The sequence below is a fragment of the Heterocephalus glaber genome, unplaced genomic scaffold (assembly GCF_053883595.1).
Source record: "Heterocephalus glaber isolate CG9 unplaced genomic scaffold, H.glaber_assembly_v1.0 deba00001060, whole genome shotgun sequence".
Classification (NCBI taxonomy): Eukaryota; Metazoa; Chordata; class Mammalia; order Rodentia; family Bathyergidae; genus Heterocephalus; species Heterocephalus glaber.
Window position 1 is genome coordinate 975,625 of NW_028258185.1, and position 18,241 is coordinate 993,865.

The 18,241-nt window shown below is 47.8% G+C and overlaps 1 protein-coding gene across 3 annotated transcripts; it reads left to right on the forward strand.

Annotated features, from left to right (window-relative positions):
* Positions 1-972: 972 nt before the first annotated feature.
* Calcoco1 (calcium binding and coiled-coil domain 1) lies at positions 973-17,432 on the forward strand. 3 transcript variants are annotated; one of them, XM_087209710.1, is made up of 16 exons: positions 1,069-1,108; positions 3,089-3,143; positions 3,399-3,578; positions 3,875-3,977; positions 4,838-5,028; positions 7,401-7,559; positions 8,099-8,247; positions 10,393-10,483; positions 12,091-12,246; positions 12,434-12,688; positions 13,142-13,267; positions 13,732-13,827; positions 14,204-14,312; positions 14,532-14,731; positions 15,163-15,269; positions 16,337-17,432. In XM_087209710.1, the coding sequence occupies exons 3-16, from the start codon at positions 3,423-3,425 to the stop codon at positions 16,512-16,514; spliced, it is 2,076 nt and encodes a 691-aa protein (XP_087065836.1). In that variant the 5' UTR covers positions 1,069-1,108; positions 3,089-3,143; positions 3,399-3,422; the 3' UTR covers positions 16,515-17,432. The 3 variants fall into 3 exon arrangements, with proteins under 3 accessions (XP_004872831.1, XP_087065836.1, XP_087065837.1); XM_004872774.4 differs by lacking the exon at positions 3,089-3,143 and having other exon boundaries at positions 973-1,108; XM_087209711.1 differs by lacking the exon at positions 3,089-3,143 and having other exon boundaries at positions 1,086-1,108; positions 3,804-3,977.
* Positions 17,433-18,241: the final 809 nt, after the last annotated feature.

The window sequence follows — 18,241 nt, forward strand, 5'->3', positions numbered from 1 at the left end:
TTTAATACAGAGACTGGGAGAAAGATAATTCTGAACCCTTAGATTAAAGGGCTGGGAAGTGCCCAAATCTTTAAGGTGACTTGAAGTGTGAGAGGAGTGTAAATATTTCACCTCTTCTAAATAAAAACCAGAGCAACAACCTGTATTGTTACCCTAATTAACTTAAGCCAATTAAAAGGCTTGGGCAAACAGGCCCCCATAAGTGGCTTGTTTGTGAGTTGTGACATAGCCTGAATTACACTAGGCTCCCCTTTTAAAGTGACGCTTCTCCTTCTATAGCTTCTGCCATCACCTCAGGTAATGCATACTCTTCTTAGACATACTAGCCACTCTAGGGGGCCCTGTCTAAGTGTGTGAGTAATGTCAGGCCCTTTGGCACTGAAATCTTCAAGTTGGAAGAAAATGACCAACCACACAGAATACATAGTTCATCACAAATGCTGTTCCTGAGATTAAGGCAAAGTTGGAAGTGCTGCTACAGTTTTATGTTTCCCGTCCCCTAAATGGTGAATAGTTGCAGTTTAGTGACAGAAGCAAAGGATTCAGAAACCCTAACGGAATTCTACTTTCATAGCTTTGACACTTCAGACCAGTTATTAACCGTTGTAGGATTTGGTTTCTTCCTCTGAAAAGGGTGTATAACACTATATTACAGGTAGTTGTGAAAAGTGAAAAAAGAGGACGTTCCTGAAAATGTCTTGCCCACTATAAAGCATTTGCACAAAGCTTTGGAGCCATAAACCCTCCCACCCCCAACCAACGAAAGCTACAAACCAGCCGCCTCCACTGGTGCCGCCCACGCCCCCTGAAGACTCATGGGCTGTGAAGTCCTTTGGTGGCCACACCCTCGTGGGCTGTCACGGAAGTGAGGACTACGCCTCCCAGTATGCCACGCAGAGACCGCAGCCGACACCGCCCTCTGTTCCGCCTCTGGCGCTCAGCTTCCTGGGATGTGTAGTCTTCAAGGAACCTGGTTGGGCAGCTGTCGGCCGCGAAAGAACCACACAGCCCAGAAACCCTCGCGCGCACTCTTCCTCCGCCCCTTCTGGAGTCGGAGTGCTGTTTTTGTTGTTGGTGAAAGGTGAGGGAACAGCTGATCGTCGGTGGGGTAAGAAACTTGACCTAATTGCGGGAAGGGGGTTCTTCTGGGGGCCACTTCACTTTCCAGTCTGTGAAAAGATCATCTGAGGGAACTGTAGAAGGGACATGAGGGAGCGTTTGGGTTTTAATACTTTACATATTGGAGAAGCCACCCCCATGTTTTGGGTGTTCTTGGTTTCAAGGGGCCCCTGAGCAGGGAGGATGCCCCGTCATTGTCCTCACTTTCTTCTGAGACCTACTCCATAAAGCTTGGTACGATTAGGGGAATTTGAAGGAGCTGAAATCTTTACTTCATTTCTTCCAGTCAAGACTTGGCCCTCATAAATCTCCCTCTCTCACCCAAATCCAGAGGCCTGTACTATGCTGAACCCCTGGGGAGAGACTTTAAGTTGTAGAATGCCAAGGAACTCTGAGGCCTACACAGTCGGGAACAGGACACACGAGCACTCCCTCCATGTGAATATCTCGATCTGGCTACACACAGTACATACACTTAAACTGCCCAGAACTTTCAGGCATGGAGAATGTTTGCAGCTGTTATGGGTTTTCTTTGTGGGAAGTATTTGAGGGCGTCCCGGCCATAGATCTTCGGAGACAGTTTATACTGCTTCTCCTTCCATAATTGTATTTGGAAAAAACATGTGAGTTTTACCAGGGATTTTTCAGAGATGAAAATTCAAAGAAACCTCTTGTCTTCAATTCAGTCTCTGTTTTGGAAGGAGAAGTTGCTCTTTTTTATATTGCTATACAGTCTTTCCTTTTCCATTGAGTTACTATTTTTTTTAAAGTTCCTCCCCTCACCCCTTCACCCTCGTGTGGGTTTGTGATGTTTAGGGGCTTGCATATGACTAGTGGTGGTGGCTGATGGCATGCATCAGCTGCACTGACACAGGAAGCAGATTAGTGGGCTGGAAAGGAGAGATGAGAAGAGGGCTGGCTCACAGCCGTTGGCTGAGGAGTTCTCTTGATTGTTGTTATTGCTATCTGTCCTCACCCCACCCTCATATTTTCCAATTAACTCTCTCCAGCTAACTTGGAACATCCCTTCCTCCCAACCCCATTTTATAGCATATTTTCAACTACCAATCCAGGCAGATGGCAGGATTCAAGCACTTAGAATTGAAGCTAAGAGTAGCAAGAGAAAATGAGGAGGTAATACTAGAGCTGGAATAACATCCATTCAAACCAGTAGGTTTCTAGACCTGCTTTAGGCAAGATTTGGAAAGAAAATGTTAAGTTCTTTTAAAACTATTTCTTCCTTTTTCAGCATAAACGTACATTCCCCATTCTTGAGGCCCCTTACTTTCCACTCAAGTCTCTCATAACCAGGGGTGGGGCTTTCCTGGCTCTAAGCCCCCACATTCCATCTCCCCACACCACCACGTTCCTGCTGAGTGTTTCACTCCACCCTTGAAGCTGCCGCCTCCAGAATTCTTGACTTCCTGGAATAATGAAGTTGAGGGACAGAACCTGTCTTTCCTTATATCCTCCCCTTCCTTTTGATTCTTAGAAGAGAGCAGAAGCTTTCTGCTTCCCTAGAATTTGTGGGGGTAGATTGATTGGGGTGGGGAGGTGGGCTGAGGGTCCCGGGGGCCAGGATTTGGCTCTTGGTCCCCACCCCCATTCCTAGCCATATTCCAGCTCTGAGGACTCAATCATTTCCTTTCAGAGATTAGTTGCTACTTTCAGGTGTCACAATCCATTCCTAGGTACAGTTGGATCAACAAGCTCAGGAGTAGAAGTGGAGACCTGCTCAGAATGAGAGGGCCCCACATCATGGTCGTTTTTGACTTGAGATCCAAAAAGTGTGGAGGAGGGGATAGAGAAATGGGGGCTAGAGAATATGGAATGCTCAAGGAGGTTAAGAAACAAAACAGAGGAACTAAGAAGGGCAGAGCTGGGGATACTGAGTCTAGATGAGTACAGCAGTAAAAACTGAATAGAAGTTAGAGAGAACTGACCTCTCAAGAAACTTTCTATGAGCCAGAAAGATGACAGCATGACACAGGATGGGCACTGACTTGGACAGACCTATGCCCTAGGTAAGAGTGATATCTTTAAAAGGTCCTGTAGGGCCGGGAATTTAGCTCAGTGGCCCAGCGCCTGCCTTGCAAGTGCAAGATCCTGAGTTCAATCTCCAGTACAAAAAAAAGAAGTCCTGTAGCACTCAGGGGTTGGGAACCAGTTGTGCCCTCATCTTCAGGTGAAGTAGCAGGGGTTGAGGGTGGGTCAGGGTGGTGTTAGGGGAAGGGAGGTCGAGTGGAGAGACTTTAGGATATCAACCCTTTCTTTTATAGGAGGGCACATATCTCAAGGAAAGGATGGAAGAATCATCACTAAGCCGGGCACGGTCCCGGGGTGGAGTCAGCTTTCTGAATGTAGCCCGGACCTACATCCCCAACACCAAGGTGGAATGTCACTACACCCTCCCCCCAGGCACTATGCCTAGTGCCAGTGACTGGATTGGCATCTTCAAGGTATCCTTGGAACCCCTTTTGGCTCCGGTTTGTGGGGAATGGGTTTGTTGGAATAAGAAGAGTGACTAGGTGCTTAGATTCTCAACCTGAGTTGAGATAAAAAGAGAAACGAGTCCAGAAGCCACCTCTATAAGCAAAACTCATCTCCCCATCTTAGCCTTGCTCCTGACAGATTAGTGCCCCCCCCCTACTTTCCCTGTCTTATCATCCTTAACACCATTTTAGATGCTCATTCAGTCTTTCCATAGATGATAGATGCATCTCCATACCTCTCACCATACCTTGGGCTTTCACAGGTGGAGGCTGCCTGTGTTCGGGATTACCACACATTTGTGTGGTCATCAGTCCCTGAAAGTACAACTGATGGTTCCCCTATCCACGCCAGTGTCCAGTTCCAAGGTATGAAGGAAGATGGAAAACAGAGAGAAGTCAAGGGTGTGGATGGGGGTAGTGGGCACAGAGGACAAGGAAGAGTGAATGCAAATAACTGTAATGAGAGCCAGGCATGGTGGCACACACGTGGTCCCCGCTACTTGGAAGGCTGAGCTAGGAGGATTACTTGAGCCAAGGAGTTCAGGGCCAACCTAGACAACATAATGAGATTCTATCGTAAGGAAAAATGGGGGGCCTCTAATAAAATATCCAACAGGCCTCAGCAGATGTGGAATCATAGGATTTTCACAGAGCCAGGGACTTAGAGACAGAAGAGTCTTAGAAGAATATCTGGTCCTCCCACCTACTCACAGAAGGAGAATTCCTCTTATAGAACTAAAGGGTAGGGAAGAGGATGGGCAAAAGACTTTGAAAGACCTGAATTCAAGTCTCAGCTTTCATTCTTATAAGCTGTTTAGCCTTGGGCAAATGACTTAACCTCTCTGTGTCTGTTATCTAACAGTGAAAGGTGGTTCCTAGATTTAAAAGATGGTAAGAGGATTTTAAATGATACAGGTAAAAATGTTAGCAAAGTATTTGGTACATGGTGAGCACTCAATAACTTGCAGCTTGCATTGTGATGATTTAGAGAGCTGAGAGTGGGTTTGAGAAAGAGGAGAGGGCTAGGTAGACAGGAGGGATGAGAGTATCCCAAGGAATAGGGATAGCCTATAGGAGGTAAAGAGGAGAGAAACAGTAAATGGAACAGGGAGCAAGGGGCTGGAGCCAAGAACAATGGAAAATATGGCATACTGAGGAGAAAAGGGACCTGCTGGTTCATGAAGGCCAGGAATCATACTGGGGTCCTGGGTCTGTTCTTCCCACAGCCAGCTACCTGCCCAAACCTGGAGCACAGCTCTACCAGTTTCGATACGTGAACCGCCAGGGTAGGGTATGTGGGCAGAGCCCTCCCTTCCAGTTCCGAGAGCCGAGGCCCATGGATGAGCTGGTGACCCTGGAGGAGACTGATGGTGGCTCTGACATCTTGCTGGTTGTCCCCAAGGCCACTGTGCTGCAGGTGAGAAAAGAGCAAGAGACTTGCTCCTGGGCCAGAGAGAGGGAGGACAGATCCTCTTTGCAGGGAGGACCTACCTTCTTCACCTTCCCCTCATCGATAACCTCAGCTAAGAAACTCACTAGGAGTTAGACAAAGACAGCTTTCCAGAAAGTCTCATCCTTGATGAAGACACAGAAGTGTGGGGCAGGAGAGCAAGCCACCCACAGGCCAGGGTAACTCAGGATTTCATAAGAACTCTGTGCCTGCCTTCTCTGAGCGCTACATCTTCCCCTAGGCCCTAGGGCAGTGGTGGTGAACCTGTGCCATGTGTGTTGTTTTTCTTTTAAGACAAAAAATGTTAATGTATGAGTTGTTTTTTCTAAACTGAAACCTCAGCATTCAGGTTTAATTGCAGTGTTGGCACTCTGTGATAAATAAGTGGATTTTGGGTTGCAATTTGGGCACTCCTCTCTAAAAGGATCACCATCACTGTCCTAGAGGAAGTTCCAAAGGCTGAAGGGAGGCTACCTCAAGAACACTGAGAAGAAGGGAGGATGGGACCTGCTTCTGGGCAAGGAGTCAGAGCAGATAGTCAAGGCCCCACCTGCCCCATCCAGTACCCGAGGCACTGACCATCTGTGCCCCTTGGCACTTCAAATGTGACTAATGCACTGAAGTATAATGTATGGGTAAAATGCACTCTGGATTTTAAAGACTTAGTATTTAAGAAAGAATGTAAAAGATCTTGATAATTCTTATACTGATTATATATTGATAGAGGATTATATATTGATTATATAGTTAGACTAGGTTAAATAAAATACTATAGAGGGGCCTGGGATGTAGTTCAGTGGTTCCACCGCCTGCCTCAAAAGCACAAGGTCCCAAGTTTGATCCCCGGTACCAAAAAAAAAAAAAACTATAGAAATTAATTTCACATGTTTCTAGTTACTTTTGGAGTAGTTGGTAGAAAAGTTAAACTTACATGTGGTTTGTATTATATTTCCATTTGGTCAGATAGAGAAGAATTAGGGAGAGGAGGCAGATATTAGCAAGGAAGGCTTCCTGAAGGAAAGTGAGGGCCAGGACCAGGTGTGGAGGAAGTACGTTCCCAAAACCAGAGGAAAGGCCTGAGGAAGGCTCAGAAAGTAAGAGCAGGTGGCTTTTCTGGGAGTTGGACAGACCCTTGCCCTCTAGAACCCCAAGTCTAATAAATACAAGGAGTCAACACAAGAGTAAGAACAGAGCTTGGTGCAGTGGTGCACAGGTGTAATCCCAGCAATCAGGAGACTAAAGCAGAAGGGTCACAGCTTTGGACCAGCTTGGACTATACAGCAAGACCCTGCCCGAAAAATAAATAAATAAATAAGAATAGGAAGGTAATGTTTATACCTTACCTAAATCAGAGATGTATGAGCTTCTACTTGGCGTTTTGTTTTCACATTCATTATTCTCATTTAAACGTCACAGCATATGGTCGGGGGATTTAGCTCAGTGGTTCTGCCTCCTGACTTGCAAGCACAAGGTCCCAAGTCCGATCCCCGGTACCAAAAAAAACCAATTCATATTTGAGGGCCAGGGATTTAGCTCAGTGGTTCTGCCTCCTGACTTGCAAGCTCAAGGACCCGAGTTCGATCCCTGGTACCAAAAATAAATAAATAAACGTCACAGCAGCCAGGCATCAAGGTGCACAGCAACCAGGTGCACCTGTAATCTCAGCACTCTGGGAGGCTGAGACAGGAGGTTTGTAAGTTCAAACTCAGCCTGGACAACTTAGTGACTTAATAAGAGACTTTATCTCAAAAAATAAAAAGGAGGCTAGGGCCGGGGATTTAGTTCAGTGGCACCACACCTGCCTCACAAGCGCAAGGTCCTGAGTTCAATCCCCGATACCAAAAAAAAAAGGGGGGCTGGGGATGTAGCTTAGTGCAAAGGCCCTGTGCTCTATCCCAGACTAAGGAGTCACCTCACAAATAAGGACACAGAGACTTCCAGGAGTTCAGCAGTTTGTTCATTCATATAGCTAGTAAAACTTGTATTGCTGATTTGCCCTGTCTGTCCAACTCCAGAGCAAATAAGGTAAACTTAGGGGAGTCTCCCCTTTCGCCTGTGTCTTGTGCCAGATCCTTGTAGCTGCTGGGTTAGGAAGGGGCCAGGCCTAAGGTAGGAAGGTAAGAGAGGGACAGCAGAAGAGTGCTGTGACTGGTATGTCTAAGTAGGCAATGAGCAGGACTCAACAGCACACCAGGCCTCCCCTGGCCACCTCTTCATACCCTGTGCTGACATGATTTCCCAGCCGCAGTGTGCATCCTGAGGGTACCGGGGACAGGGCCTTCAAGTGGGTGCCTAACAGGCCCATTCTCTTCCTGTCTTATCTCCCCTTCACTCTGTAGAACCAGCTGGATGAGAGCCAGCAAGAGCGGAATGACCTGATGCAGCTGAAGCTACAGCTGGAGGAGCAGGTGACAGAGCTGAGGAGCCGAGTGCAAGAGCTTGAGACAGCTCTGGCAACCGCCAGGCAGGAGCATGCAGAGCTGACAGAGCAGTATAAGGTGGGAGTTGGGCCCGCTAGGGAACAGGGTCTGAATGCTCACCCAGCATCCAAGATCAGAACCCAGGCCAGGCATAGTGGCACCCACCTGTAATCCCAGCACTCTGGAGGCTGAGGCAGGAGGATTGCTGCAAGTTCAAAGCCAGCCTGAGCTACATAGCAAGACTCTGTCTCAAACAAAACAAAACAAATTAGAACCCAGTGAAGAGAAGAAAAGAGAAATACAAATGGAGTTTTAAGATGGTCCTGGCATCAAGGAAATAAGTTTAAGGGGTAGCAGGTGGGATTGAACTTGATTCAAGAAGAGATATACCCCAAATTTTGTAATGAAAGCTGATTCTTTGAACATGAGAGTGCTTGGGTAAGGTGAAAGTGGCCACATTCCCAGGTAAGGAAATGTCCCATACAGCTTCTTTTTCAAGGAAGGTGACAGGGTAGAAGTGAGAGTGGTCCAGTGCTGCTGTGCTTCTCCTTTGCCTTTGTCCCTGTCTTTGAGAGATGAGCCTCAGGTTTCCTCTTCTTTGGGAACCTTAATTACAGGGGCTTTCCCGGGCGCATGGGGAGCTCTCAGAAGAGAGGGATATCCTGAGCCGACAGCAGGGAGATCATGTGGCACGCATCTTGGAGCTGGAGCATGACATCCAGACCATCAGTGAGAAAGTGCTGACAAAGGAGGTGGATCTGGACAGGTGAGGCCCTGCCCTTTATTTTCTGAGCCCCTCACACTCCAGCCTCCCATTTCAGGCCGGCCAGCCTGCTCGTCTACCTAGTTTCTCTGTCGCTTCGCAGGCTCACTCAGGTATTCCAGCAACTGGGAATCCCTTTCTGCCTTGCTGTCTTCCATCTTTCCAAATGCTGTTCTGCATTCCTCACCTTAAGAAATAATCATAGTTACCATATACTGTGCAGCAAAAGCTAAGACAAAATTAGGAGTGGAGGATTTAGAAGAGAATGAATAGGGCCAGGGATTTAGCTCAGTGGTTTTGCCATCTGCTGCGCAAGGGCAAGGACCTGAGTTCAATCCCCAGTACCAAAAAAAAAAAGTGAATGTAGAAGAGAATGAATAGAATTGTCAGTGGAAGATAAGAGATGATGGATTTCAAATTTTACCACAGGAGAGATACAATTAGACTCTGTTCCCTTCCTAAGAAATACTAGAACTGGTAATCTAGGCATGTATAGACCTTGCCCTTGAAAATGGCATAAATCATAGAATATTAGTGTTGGAAGTAATGTAAGGTATAAGAGAAGGTCACCCTCAGGAGACAACCTCTTGCAGTTTTGGGCAACTGTCACTTCTATTGCATGTATAGAGCCAAACTTTACCCTCCTATAATTTACCAATGAGTTCTGGTTTATATTTTTTTAAATTTTAATTTTTATTAGTATATGTTTGCTACATAATTATCACATTTATTGTGGGGAGCTGATACATGTATACAACACATCTTAATCCCCTTTTCATCCCCTGGATCCTAGGGTAGACTTCTGGAACCACATTAAAAAAATTTTTTATCAGAAAATATTATTTCTACCAAATAGTATAAGTATTGGCCACTTCCCATTTTTGTCCTTGAAATTTTCACCAGGTTAAATACTCTAGTTCTTTCATTTATCAAATACTATAATTTTCTCTAATTTTGTACTGGGAGCTTTGATATCTTTAGAAATTCTTTGAAGGAAAGACATGTTCTGCCCAAGGCCCAGGGTAATAAATGAATTGATCTGAGAGACTTCTTCAGGATGCACTAGTCTAGCCTTTGGAAGACACTACACATCTGCATTCTTAGAAACTTGTCTAAAACAACAGTCAGCATACTACAACCAGTGTGTCAAATCTAGCCTGTCACTTGTTTTTGGACAGCTCACAAGGGTTTGTTTGGTTTTTTTCAACGTGTTTTAATGGTTGAAGAACAGATTAAAAGAAGAATATTTTATGATGTGAAAATTACATGAAATTCAAATCTCAGTGTTTGTAAGTGAAGTTTTATTAGGACACCATGATCATTTATTTACTTATTGTCATGGCTATTTCTAGAGTACGGTGCCAAAGTTGAGTAGTTGCCCCATAGACCAAAGTGTGCCAACTTCTTATGTAGAACAAATTTTTTTTAAAATTTATTTATTTTAGAGACAGGGTCTCAAATTTTTTGCTTGTTTATTTGTTTATTTTGGAGGCAGGGTCTCACTAAGTTACTAGACTTAAATGCCCAGGCTAGGCTTGAATTTGCAATCCACCTGCCTCAGCCTCCCAGAGTGCTGGGATTATAGGCCTGTGCCACTAGGTCCAACTAGAACAAAAATTTATAATCAATGACTGCCCCTTGTCTAAAAGAGCCTAGATTCTAGTCTCTTGATTGAAGACAGCCAGGGAGTCATCAGCAGGCATTCGTTAGAATGATATACAAAAGTCAGGCATGGTGGTCCATACCTGTGAACTCAGCACTCTGTGAGGCTGAGGCAGGAGTATCAAAAGTTTGACCCTAACCTGGGTAACTTAGCAAGACCCTGTCTCAAAATAAAAAATAAAATAAGGACTGAGGATGTACCTCGGTGCAAAGGCTCTGGGTTCAATCCCCAGTACCAACCACCAACACCCACACACACACTGATATGTAAAGAGAGAAGAAACTTGTTTATGCCTGGATTGTGCTATAGAACCAAGAATCTTGGATCCTTGGGGCTTAGAACTGGGTCCTCTGGTTTAGCGACATCAGCATCCCAGAGTGAAGTAGAGGCTGGGCCTAGAGGAACACCAGTGAAAGGGGTAGGATAGAGGTCCACAACCTTCTCTGAATGACCAGATGATCCAACATATTGTCCCCCACTTTCAGGGTTAGAGACACAGTGAAGGCCTTGACTCGGGAACAGGAGAATCTGCTGGGACAGCTGAAGGAAGTCCAAGGAGACAAGGAGCAAAGCGAGGTAAGGGGCTCACAGCTAGTTCGGTTCTCAGTTGTTCAGCTGGTGTTTACTGAATCCCTTCTGAGTGCCAGGCACCAGAGGGGGTAAAAATGGAAAGACCCTGTGTGCACTGCGCTCCAAACATACTACATATACCTAAATCAGGATTTGTCAAAGTGAAACATAAGAAGTGTCACAAGGGAAAGCTAAATCAGTATTATGGGACCTGAGAAAGGGAGATGAAAGCGTATTTTGTTAGTCATTAGAAAAAGCTGTTAAAAGGAGGGCATGAATTACCCTAGTACTTCCAAACCTTTTTAGCTATAGAACCCTTTCTCTCCCCACCAGTGAAGTTTTATATCTTGTGTGGAACTTTACTGAATAAGCAAAAGCAATATTAGTGTCAACTTATTTTTTATGAATTCAAATGTATAACATTTACTTATAATGTAATAAAAGCAATAAAATAATTTTGATGGATACCAAACTTTTAAATTAAGGATTATGGATGACTGCTTTGTCAGCTGTACAGGCTAATGTACTTCTGTATTTTGTTTTGATACTGCTTAGCAGATGTGAGGTTCTAGGTTCAGTCCCAGCAGCACAAAAAAAAAAATCTGTATTTTTGTTTTGATTGTACAATATTGAGAATACTTTCAGTCACACACAAGTAGGTGAAAATGATGTTTACTCATTTCAATAGAAAATGTAATAGAAATTTTGTTCTGAGGTTTATACGAAAATGAACTAACCCAGGAGCCCATGTCAATGGGCTGGTGATCCCCAATCTGTTAATTTAAAATTTATGTGATTTTTTTTAAAAAAACATAATTTTTAATAACAGAACAAGTTTACACTGGGGCTATAATAGCTCATGGGTAGAGGGTTTGCCTACCCCTGGGTTTGATCCCCAAAACTGCATTTAAAAAAGAACAAGTTCAGGTCGGGGATTTAGCTCAATGGCGACGCCACCTGCCTTGCAAGCACAAGGTCCCGAGTTCGATTTCCCGGTACCCCCCCCCAAAAAAAGAACAAGTTCAAATCAGATATTTATAGAACCCTTCAATTGCTTCCTCAGAAACCTTCTCCTCTATAAAAGGTGGTTTGAAAAACTTCAGCTCAGCAGTGAAGAATGGGTAGAATTTGAGTACATAGAGATGAGAGGGAGAACATCTGAGAAGCACAGAAACATATGCAAAGGCTTAGAGGCCAAGATGCTCAGGGCAGTTGAATGTGAAGAGTGTGAGATAAGGCACAGGTCAAATTGTGGAGGATCTTGGGTTTAGCCTTAAGCAGTGAAAAGCCCTGATCATTTTCAAGTAAGGCTGACATGTACTTATAGAATTGTACTTAAGCAAGAGAATCACCATGAGTTTGAGGCCAGCCTGGACTACAGAGTGAGTTCAAAAGCAGCCTGGACTACATAGCAAGACCTGTCACAAAAAAACTATGTACTTAAAGATTAATCTGCTTGCCTTATAGAAAATAAACTAGTTGTGAGTTTCAGTCATCCAAGCAAGAAGTGACCAGAGCCTGAACTAATGTGGTTGCGGCAGTAATAGAAAAGAGAAAATGGCTGATTTAAGAGAAAAACAGAGGTGCAACATGGGATATTTTACTTCCATCAGGCTGAGCTCCAAGCGGCACAACAGGAGAACCATCGCTTAAATTTGGAGCTGCAGGAGGCCAAGGGCCGGCAAGAGGAGAACAGTGTTCAGGCCCAGCGATTGAAGGACAAGGTGGCCCAGATGAAGGACAGTCTAGGCCAGGCCCAACAGCGAGTGGTGAGTAAAGGCCCCAGGCAACAGGAAGCATTGAGAGCTAGCTGCCAAAAAGTCTGGGTGGCCAGAAAGAAGGGAGAACAACATGGCTAAAGACTAGACAACATAATCTGAGTCCTCATGCTGAGGATGGAGGGCTGGTTTACAAATGATTCACTGGATCTTTGATCTCTGTCTCCTTTCTTCTGAGGCTGAGCTGGAGCCTCTGAAGGAGCAACTTCGAGGGGCCCAGGAGCTCGCAGCCTCAAGCCAGCAAAAAGCCACCCTTCTTGGGGAGGAATTGGCCAGCGCAGCAGGAGCCAGGGATCGCACCATAGCCGAGCTGCACCGCAGCCGCCTGGAAGTGGCTGAGGTTAACGGCAGGCTGGCTGAGCTCACTCTGCATCTGAAGGAGGAAAAATGCCAGTGGAGCAAGGAGCGGGCTGGGCTGTTGCAGAATATGGAGGTAGAGGGGTAGGGGTAGTCTCCTGGCCCCTTATTTCCACCTCTTCAGGGACTCCTACATGTGGTCAGGCCCTCTGGGAAAGGCTGAAAGTCTCAGAGGACTTAGGGATGGGGAGGGGCTTCAAGTGAGGTGCTCTTCACTTTCAAGGCTTGGACTCAGCCCTAACCAATGTATCCTAATCCCTGATCACTGTAGCACATTCCTTACTTAACATTCTTGCTACAGAAACATTTCCATCCTAAGCACCAGGCCCTGCCTGAATGTCATTCCTTATCAGCATAGCACCTTGCTGTCTTGTCCTATCCTTTGTTGGGCGGTAATAGGAAGTAAGAGGAGGAAATTGCTCCAAAAACAATTCAATTCAATAAAGAGATCCAGTGAGCCGTAGTGCTGTTGCCAGTGGCCTTCCTGTTCTTCCCCTCATCTTCCCATGCTCCTTTCACTGACCCCCAGGCAGAGAAGGACAAGATCCTGAAGCTCAGTGCAGAGATCCTTCGGCTAGAGAAGACAGTGCAGGAGGAGAGGACCCAGAACCAAGTGTTCAAGACAGAACTGGCCCGGGAAAAGGATTCCAGCCTGGTGAGGCAGCCAGCCACCACGGGCCCCTCGGGTGTCCTCCTGAGGTGTCAGTGTTCCTTTCTGTGTCTTGGGTGGGGGCTCAGAAGTGCCGGCTGCCCACTCCGGTGATGGGTGGCATCTCACTTGTACCCCTCTAAGCCTCTGTTGGTTTGAATGTGTAGTATCCCTCTCTGCTCTCAGGGTACCCATCTGGGCCTCAGAGAATTACAGAGTAGCCCCTGGTAAGACCTAGGCCTCTGCACAGCACCTGAAAGCAGTCATCCAAGTCCATACTAGCAAAGCAGAGATTAGGACCCAAACTGAGTCTTAGTGGCCAAGACAGGGGTCACGTGAAGGAAGAGCGTTGAGCAGAAGAGGAACTGAGGCGTGGGAGACATGGTTCTACCCTGTTGGTCCAGGTCCAGAGCCCAGCTTCTTGGAGGCATGTTGTAGGCTCCAGGTTCCACCCAGCTCTTTTTCTTCAGGTACAGTTGTCAGAGAGTAAGCGGGAGCTGACAGAGCTGCGGTCAGCCCTGCGCGTGCTTCAGAAGGAAAAGGAGCAGTTGCAGGCTGAGAAGCAGGTGAGGCCATGTGACTCAAGTCCCTGAATGTCAGAGCTGAGGACATGGGAGTCAAAACTCTATTATCTTCTTGTCATCTCTTGCCCTAGAAACTGGAATCTCTTAAGAGGACTCAGTGACTAAAAGGGGCACTCTAGCTCCTCTTATTGGCTCACTTGGCAGCTGGGGGCGGGGGGGGTCACCAGGAGAAGAGAGGGATGTAAAAAGTGAAGGAAAGCTCCTGGGCAAGGGAATCTTCCATGACCCCACCCTATGGTGAAGGCTTCAAATCCTGAGGAGCAAGGGGTTCATCCAGGAGCAAGAAAAGGCTGTGAGGGCCAATGAGGTTGGCGTCTTTCCAGCCTCTGACACCTGCTTCTTTCCTCCCCAACTCTAGGAGCTGCTAGAGTACATGAGGAAGCTGGAGGCCCGCCTGGAAAAGGTGGCAGATGAGAAGTGGAATGAGGATGCCGCCACAGAGGATGAGGAGGCCACAGCAGGGCTGAGTCTGTACACCCCTAGTCTTGTGACACTTCTCCCCCACCCATTCCTCCTGTTGAGGAAAATTCCATGGACACCCGTGGAAGCTGCCTCTGCCTTATATGTGTTTGTTCTTTTTCCTTCCCAGACCCTGGGCCCTGTGTACCCCTCAGAGGAGACTGAGCTGATGGAGCGCTCTAACAGACACATCCTTCTTTCTTCTTTGCCTGCTTTCTTTCTCACAGGCTGCCCAACGGCTCTAACAGACTCGGAGGACGAGTCCCCAGAAGACATGAGACTCCCACCCTATGGCCTGTGTGAGCGTGGAGACCTAAACTCCTCTCCTCCTGGGCGCCGAGAGGCTTCTCCTCTCGTTGTCATCAGTCAGCCAGCTCCCATTGCTTCCCACGTCTCAGGGCCAGCTGAAGACAGCAGCTCTGACTCGGTGAGAGTGGGAGCAGTAAGGAATGGGTAGGGCCACACCCAAGGCACCAGCCCCCAAGAAAGTCTTGTCGTATAGGGTTCTCCTTTTTGTTTTTGTTTTTTGTTGGTGCTGAGGCAAGTGCAAGGCAAGTGCTAGGCATGTGCTGTGTCACTGAGCTACACCTCCAGCCCCTGGGGTTCTCCTTTGATCTCAGGGGAGAAGAAGCAGGCCTCTGTTCAAAGCCACCACAGGATGGCTACCTCCAAACCCAATCCAACCCAGTAGCCTGATGGCCTCCAGCCCCCGTTGGAACCTCTTCTGCCCTGCTTTTCCCATGGTCTCTCTGCTCACTGTCCCAGCCTCGGCTTCTCTTCCCTTCCCTTCCCTGTTCCTTACCCGTGCTGCTCCCTCACCTTAGGACCCAAACCCATCCATGTCTCTTTGGTACCCAGGAGGCTGAGGATGAGAAATCAGTTCTGATGGCAGCTGTGCAGAGCGGGGGTGAGGAGGCCAATCTGCTGCTTCCTGAACTAGGCCCTGCCTTCTATGACATGGCCAGGTGAGTGCAGTGGGGGCCGACAGAGGGAGGTGGGAGAAAGTCAGTGGGGAAGGACATCCATGTGAATAGTCACCATGCCCTGTCCTCAGCCTCCCCCTTCTTGGCCTCAACCCAAAAAAGGAGAAACAGGTGTGGTTGACGTAGGAAATTGCCCACCATTCCAAATTCCAGGTGCCTTCAGGTAATCTCTCCCCTCATCTCCTTGCACTTCAGGGCCCTGCCTTGGGCCGGGGATTTAGCTCAGTGGTTTCCCTGCCTGCCGTGCAAGCACAAGGACCCAAGTTCAATCCCCAGCACTAAAAAAAAAAAAAAGGCCCTGCCTTTAACTGGCTTCTGTATTGTTCCAGCACCATCTTCCGTGGAGCCCAAATTGCCCTGCATCCCCTCACTCCTGCCCCTTCCCCTTCCCCAACCACCAGGTAGGTAACCTAGGCTCCTTGAGGGAGGAAGGGAGGTGACCAAGGCCCCCAGGGACAGGAGCAGAAAGAAGCCTGAGGTCCAGCATCTGTGTGGCTGCACTTGAGATGCTGACCCTTTTCCCTGGGGATTCTCTGGGAGGAAATCTCCCAGGGTGAGGGGCTCAGGTGTCCGACTCAGCCTCCTCTTTGTGCCCTGGGCCAAGAGGACAAGCCATGAGGAAGAGAGATTTTTATCATTGAGCCCTGGCTCTGCCTGGATGTGCGATGGGCTCAGGGCAGGGAGGGGTGATGCTATCATCCTCAACTGGAGCAGGAAGATGAAGGACGGTGTCAGACTCATTTTCAGCCTCATTAGGCAGCAGACGGAGATGGAGGGAGAAGTGCAGGAGCTTGGGGGATGGGCCCTGTGCTACAGAGAGCAGCAGATCTGAAAGAAGAGTGGCCAGGAGGATCTGGAAAATGAAGGCATCCTGCATTGTGTGGAGAAAGATGCTGTAGGAGAGGCTGGGGCAGAGAATGACCAGGATGCTGCATTAGGAGCAGGATCATCTGGGCACTCGGCCACATGGTCCTGCTCTCTGAGGTCTGCAAGTCAAGAAGGCAGCAGGGTCCTCTGATCCTCTCGTGTCCCCCTTTGTGTCTCTTTAGTGGCTTTTCCATGGATCCCCTGTTGGAAACCAGCACTGAGGGCCCTGCCACTCCACTATGGAAGGAATGTCCTATCTGTAAAGAGCGCTTCCCTGCTGGGAGCAACAAGGGTGCCCTGGAGGACCACATGGACAGACACTTCTTTTGCAGCACCCAGGACCCCTTCACCTTTGAGTGATATCACCCCTCCCCAGTACATGCACAAATACACATACATGTACATGCACATGTGCACGTACACATTCACACAGAGACATACACTTTTCCATCCACTGGGCTCCATGATATCCTGTTTCCTAAGAACCACTCCTGTGTGCCCTTGTTTCCACCCCAGGCTTGCTAACTTCATCCTCTCCTACCTGGTTTTTTGTCCCAGACCAGGGTCTTCTTTGGAAGCAGTGGCTGAACTACCCCCAGAAAGCAATTTTGGAGGAACCAGGATAGAGGAGACCTGTGGGACTGGAACCACCCACTCCCAGCCCTGGTTGCTTCTGATATTCACACAGCTGCCACACACACACACACACACACACACACACACACACTCACACTCCCACACACTCCCCTCTCTGAAGCCCCAAAGCCAATTCCTACACACACTCCCCTCTCTGAGGCCCCAAAGCCAATTCCTGGGGCACCCCATCCTCTTATTTGGGATTTCTGTTTGTTTACCTGAGTTTTCTCTGGGGCCTGCCATAGGGACAGCAGCATGGACAGCATAACCTCTTCAGGTCTCTTTGGTTCTCAGTTTCATTGGTTCCTCTTTCTGTTCCCTGGTTGTCTTCCACACCCTACCCCAGCCTTTTCTGTAGAAGTAATATCTTAGATATTAATATGGAGGTTTCTTTTGTATTCTTAAGGCTTCCTGTACTCTGTCTCCTGCCCCTCCCTGCTGCCCCCTCACCCCCATATCCTCACATGAAAAGAAATGTATTTGTGCCTTCTGTGAGGGATGGGGGAACAAGTGATCCCAGGTGTCCTCATTTCCAGCCCCTCCTTCCCAGAGTCCCCCACAGCAACAAGAGCTTCCCCCTCTTCCCATACCCTTCCTCTCCTGTCTGTAGTTTGGACAAATATATTTATATGATAAGTGTAACCATTGTCATGAAATCTGTTCTTATGAGGTGAGACTCCCAGACTGTGCAGGAGGGGTCGGAGGGAGGTGATTGCTGCTGGGCAGTTGTCTTCCCACCTACTGTGCTGGCCATCAGCTCGTAGAGGATGAGGAAAGGCCCTTCACCGGAGTGGGTGTGGGCTTGGAGGGCACCTTGCAGTGGGCAGGAGCAGGTTGGTGTGCTCTGCTCACAGTGGAGCCCACGAGTAGGGAGTGCCAGGGAAGAGCAAGGAAGCTTCTGTGCACAACTTCACTCCCACAGCAACGGTCACTGCCTTGGGCCAAAGGACAAGCATGACACCTGTCAGGAGTGCATGCCTTGGATTGCCAGCATAGTGAAAAAATGCCCAGGGCCAGGGATTTAGCTCAGTGGTTCCACCACCTGCCTCACAAGCGCAAGGTCCCGAGTTCGATCCCCAGTACCCAAAAAAAAAGAAAAGTAAAAAATGCCCAAAGCCCCATACCTCTGAAGACCATTTTCTATTGCATCCCTGCCTCCCTTTCTCTGTTGCCACCTCACACATCCACATGTACACTCTTTGAGTCCACATCACGAAACACATTCATCCACTCTAACCAGCTTCACAGGCCAGACAGACACATCCACAGCATCATAAAGCATTTATTAAGGACCTGCATGCTCACCAAGGCTTCCAGCAGTGCTTCCAGCAGCCCTAGCGCATGCCCCCTTATTCTCCATCCCAAAAGCTCCCTTACTGGGGGGGGGGGGCATGTTCACTTCAGGGCCCCTGGGTGGACCACCCCCACCATTCCCTTCTCCATCCACCTGA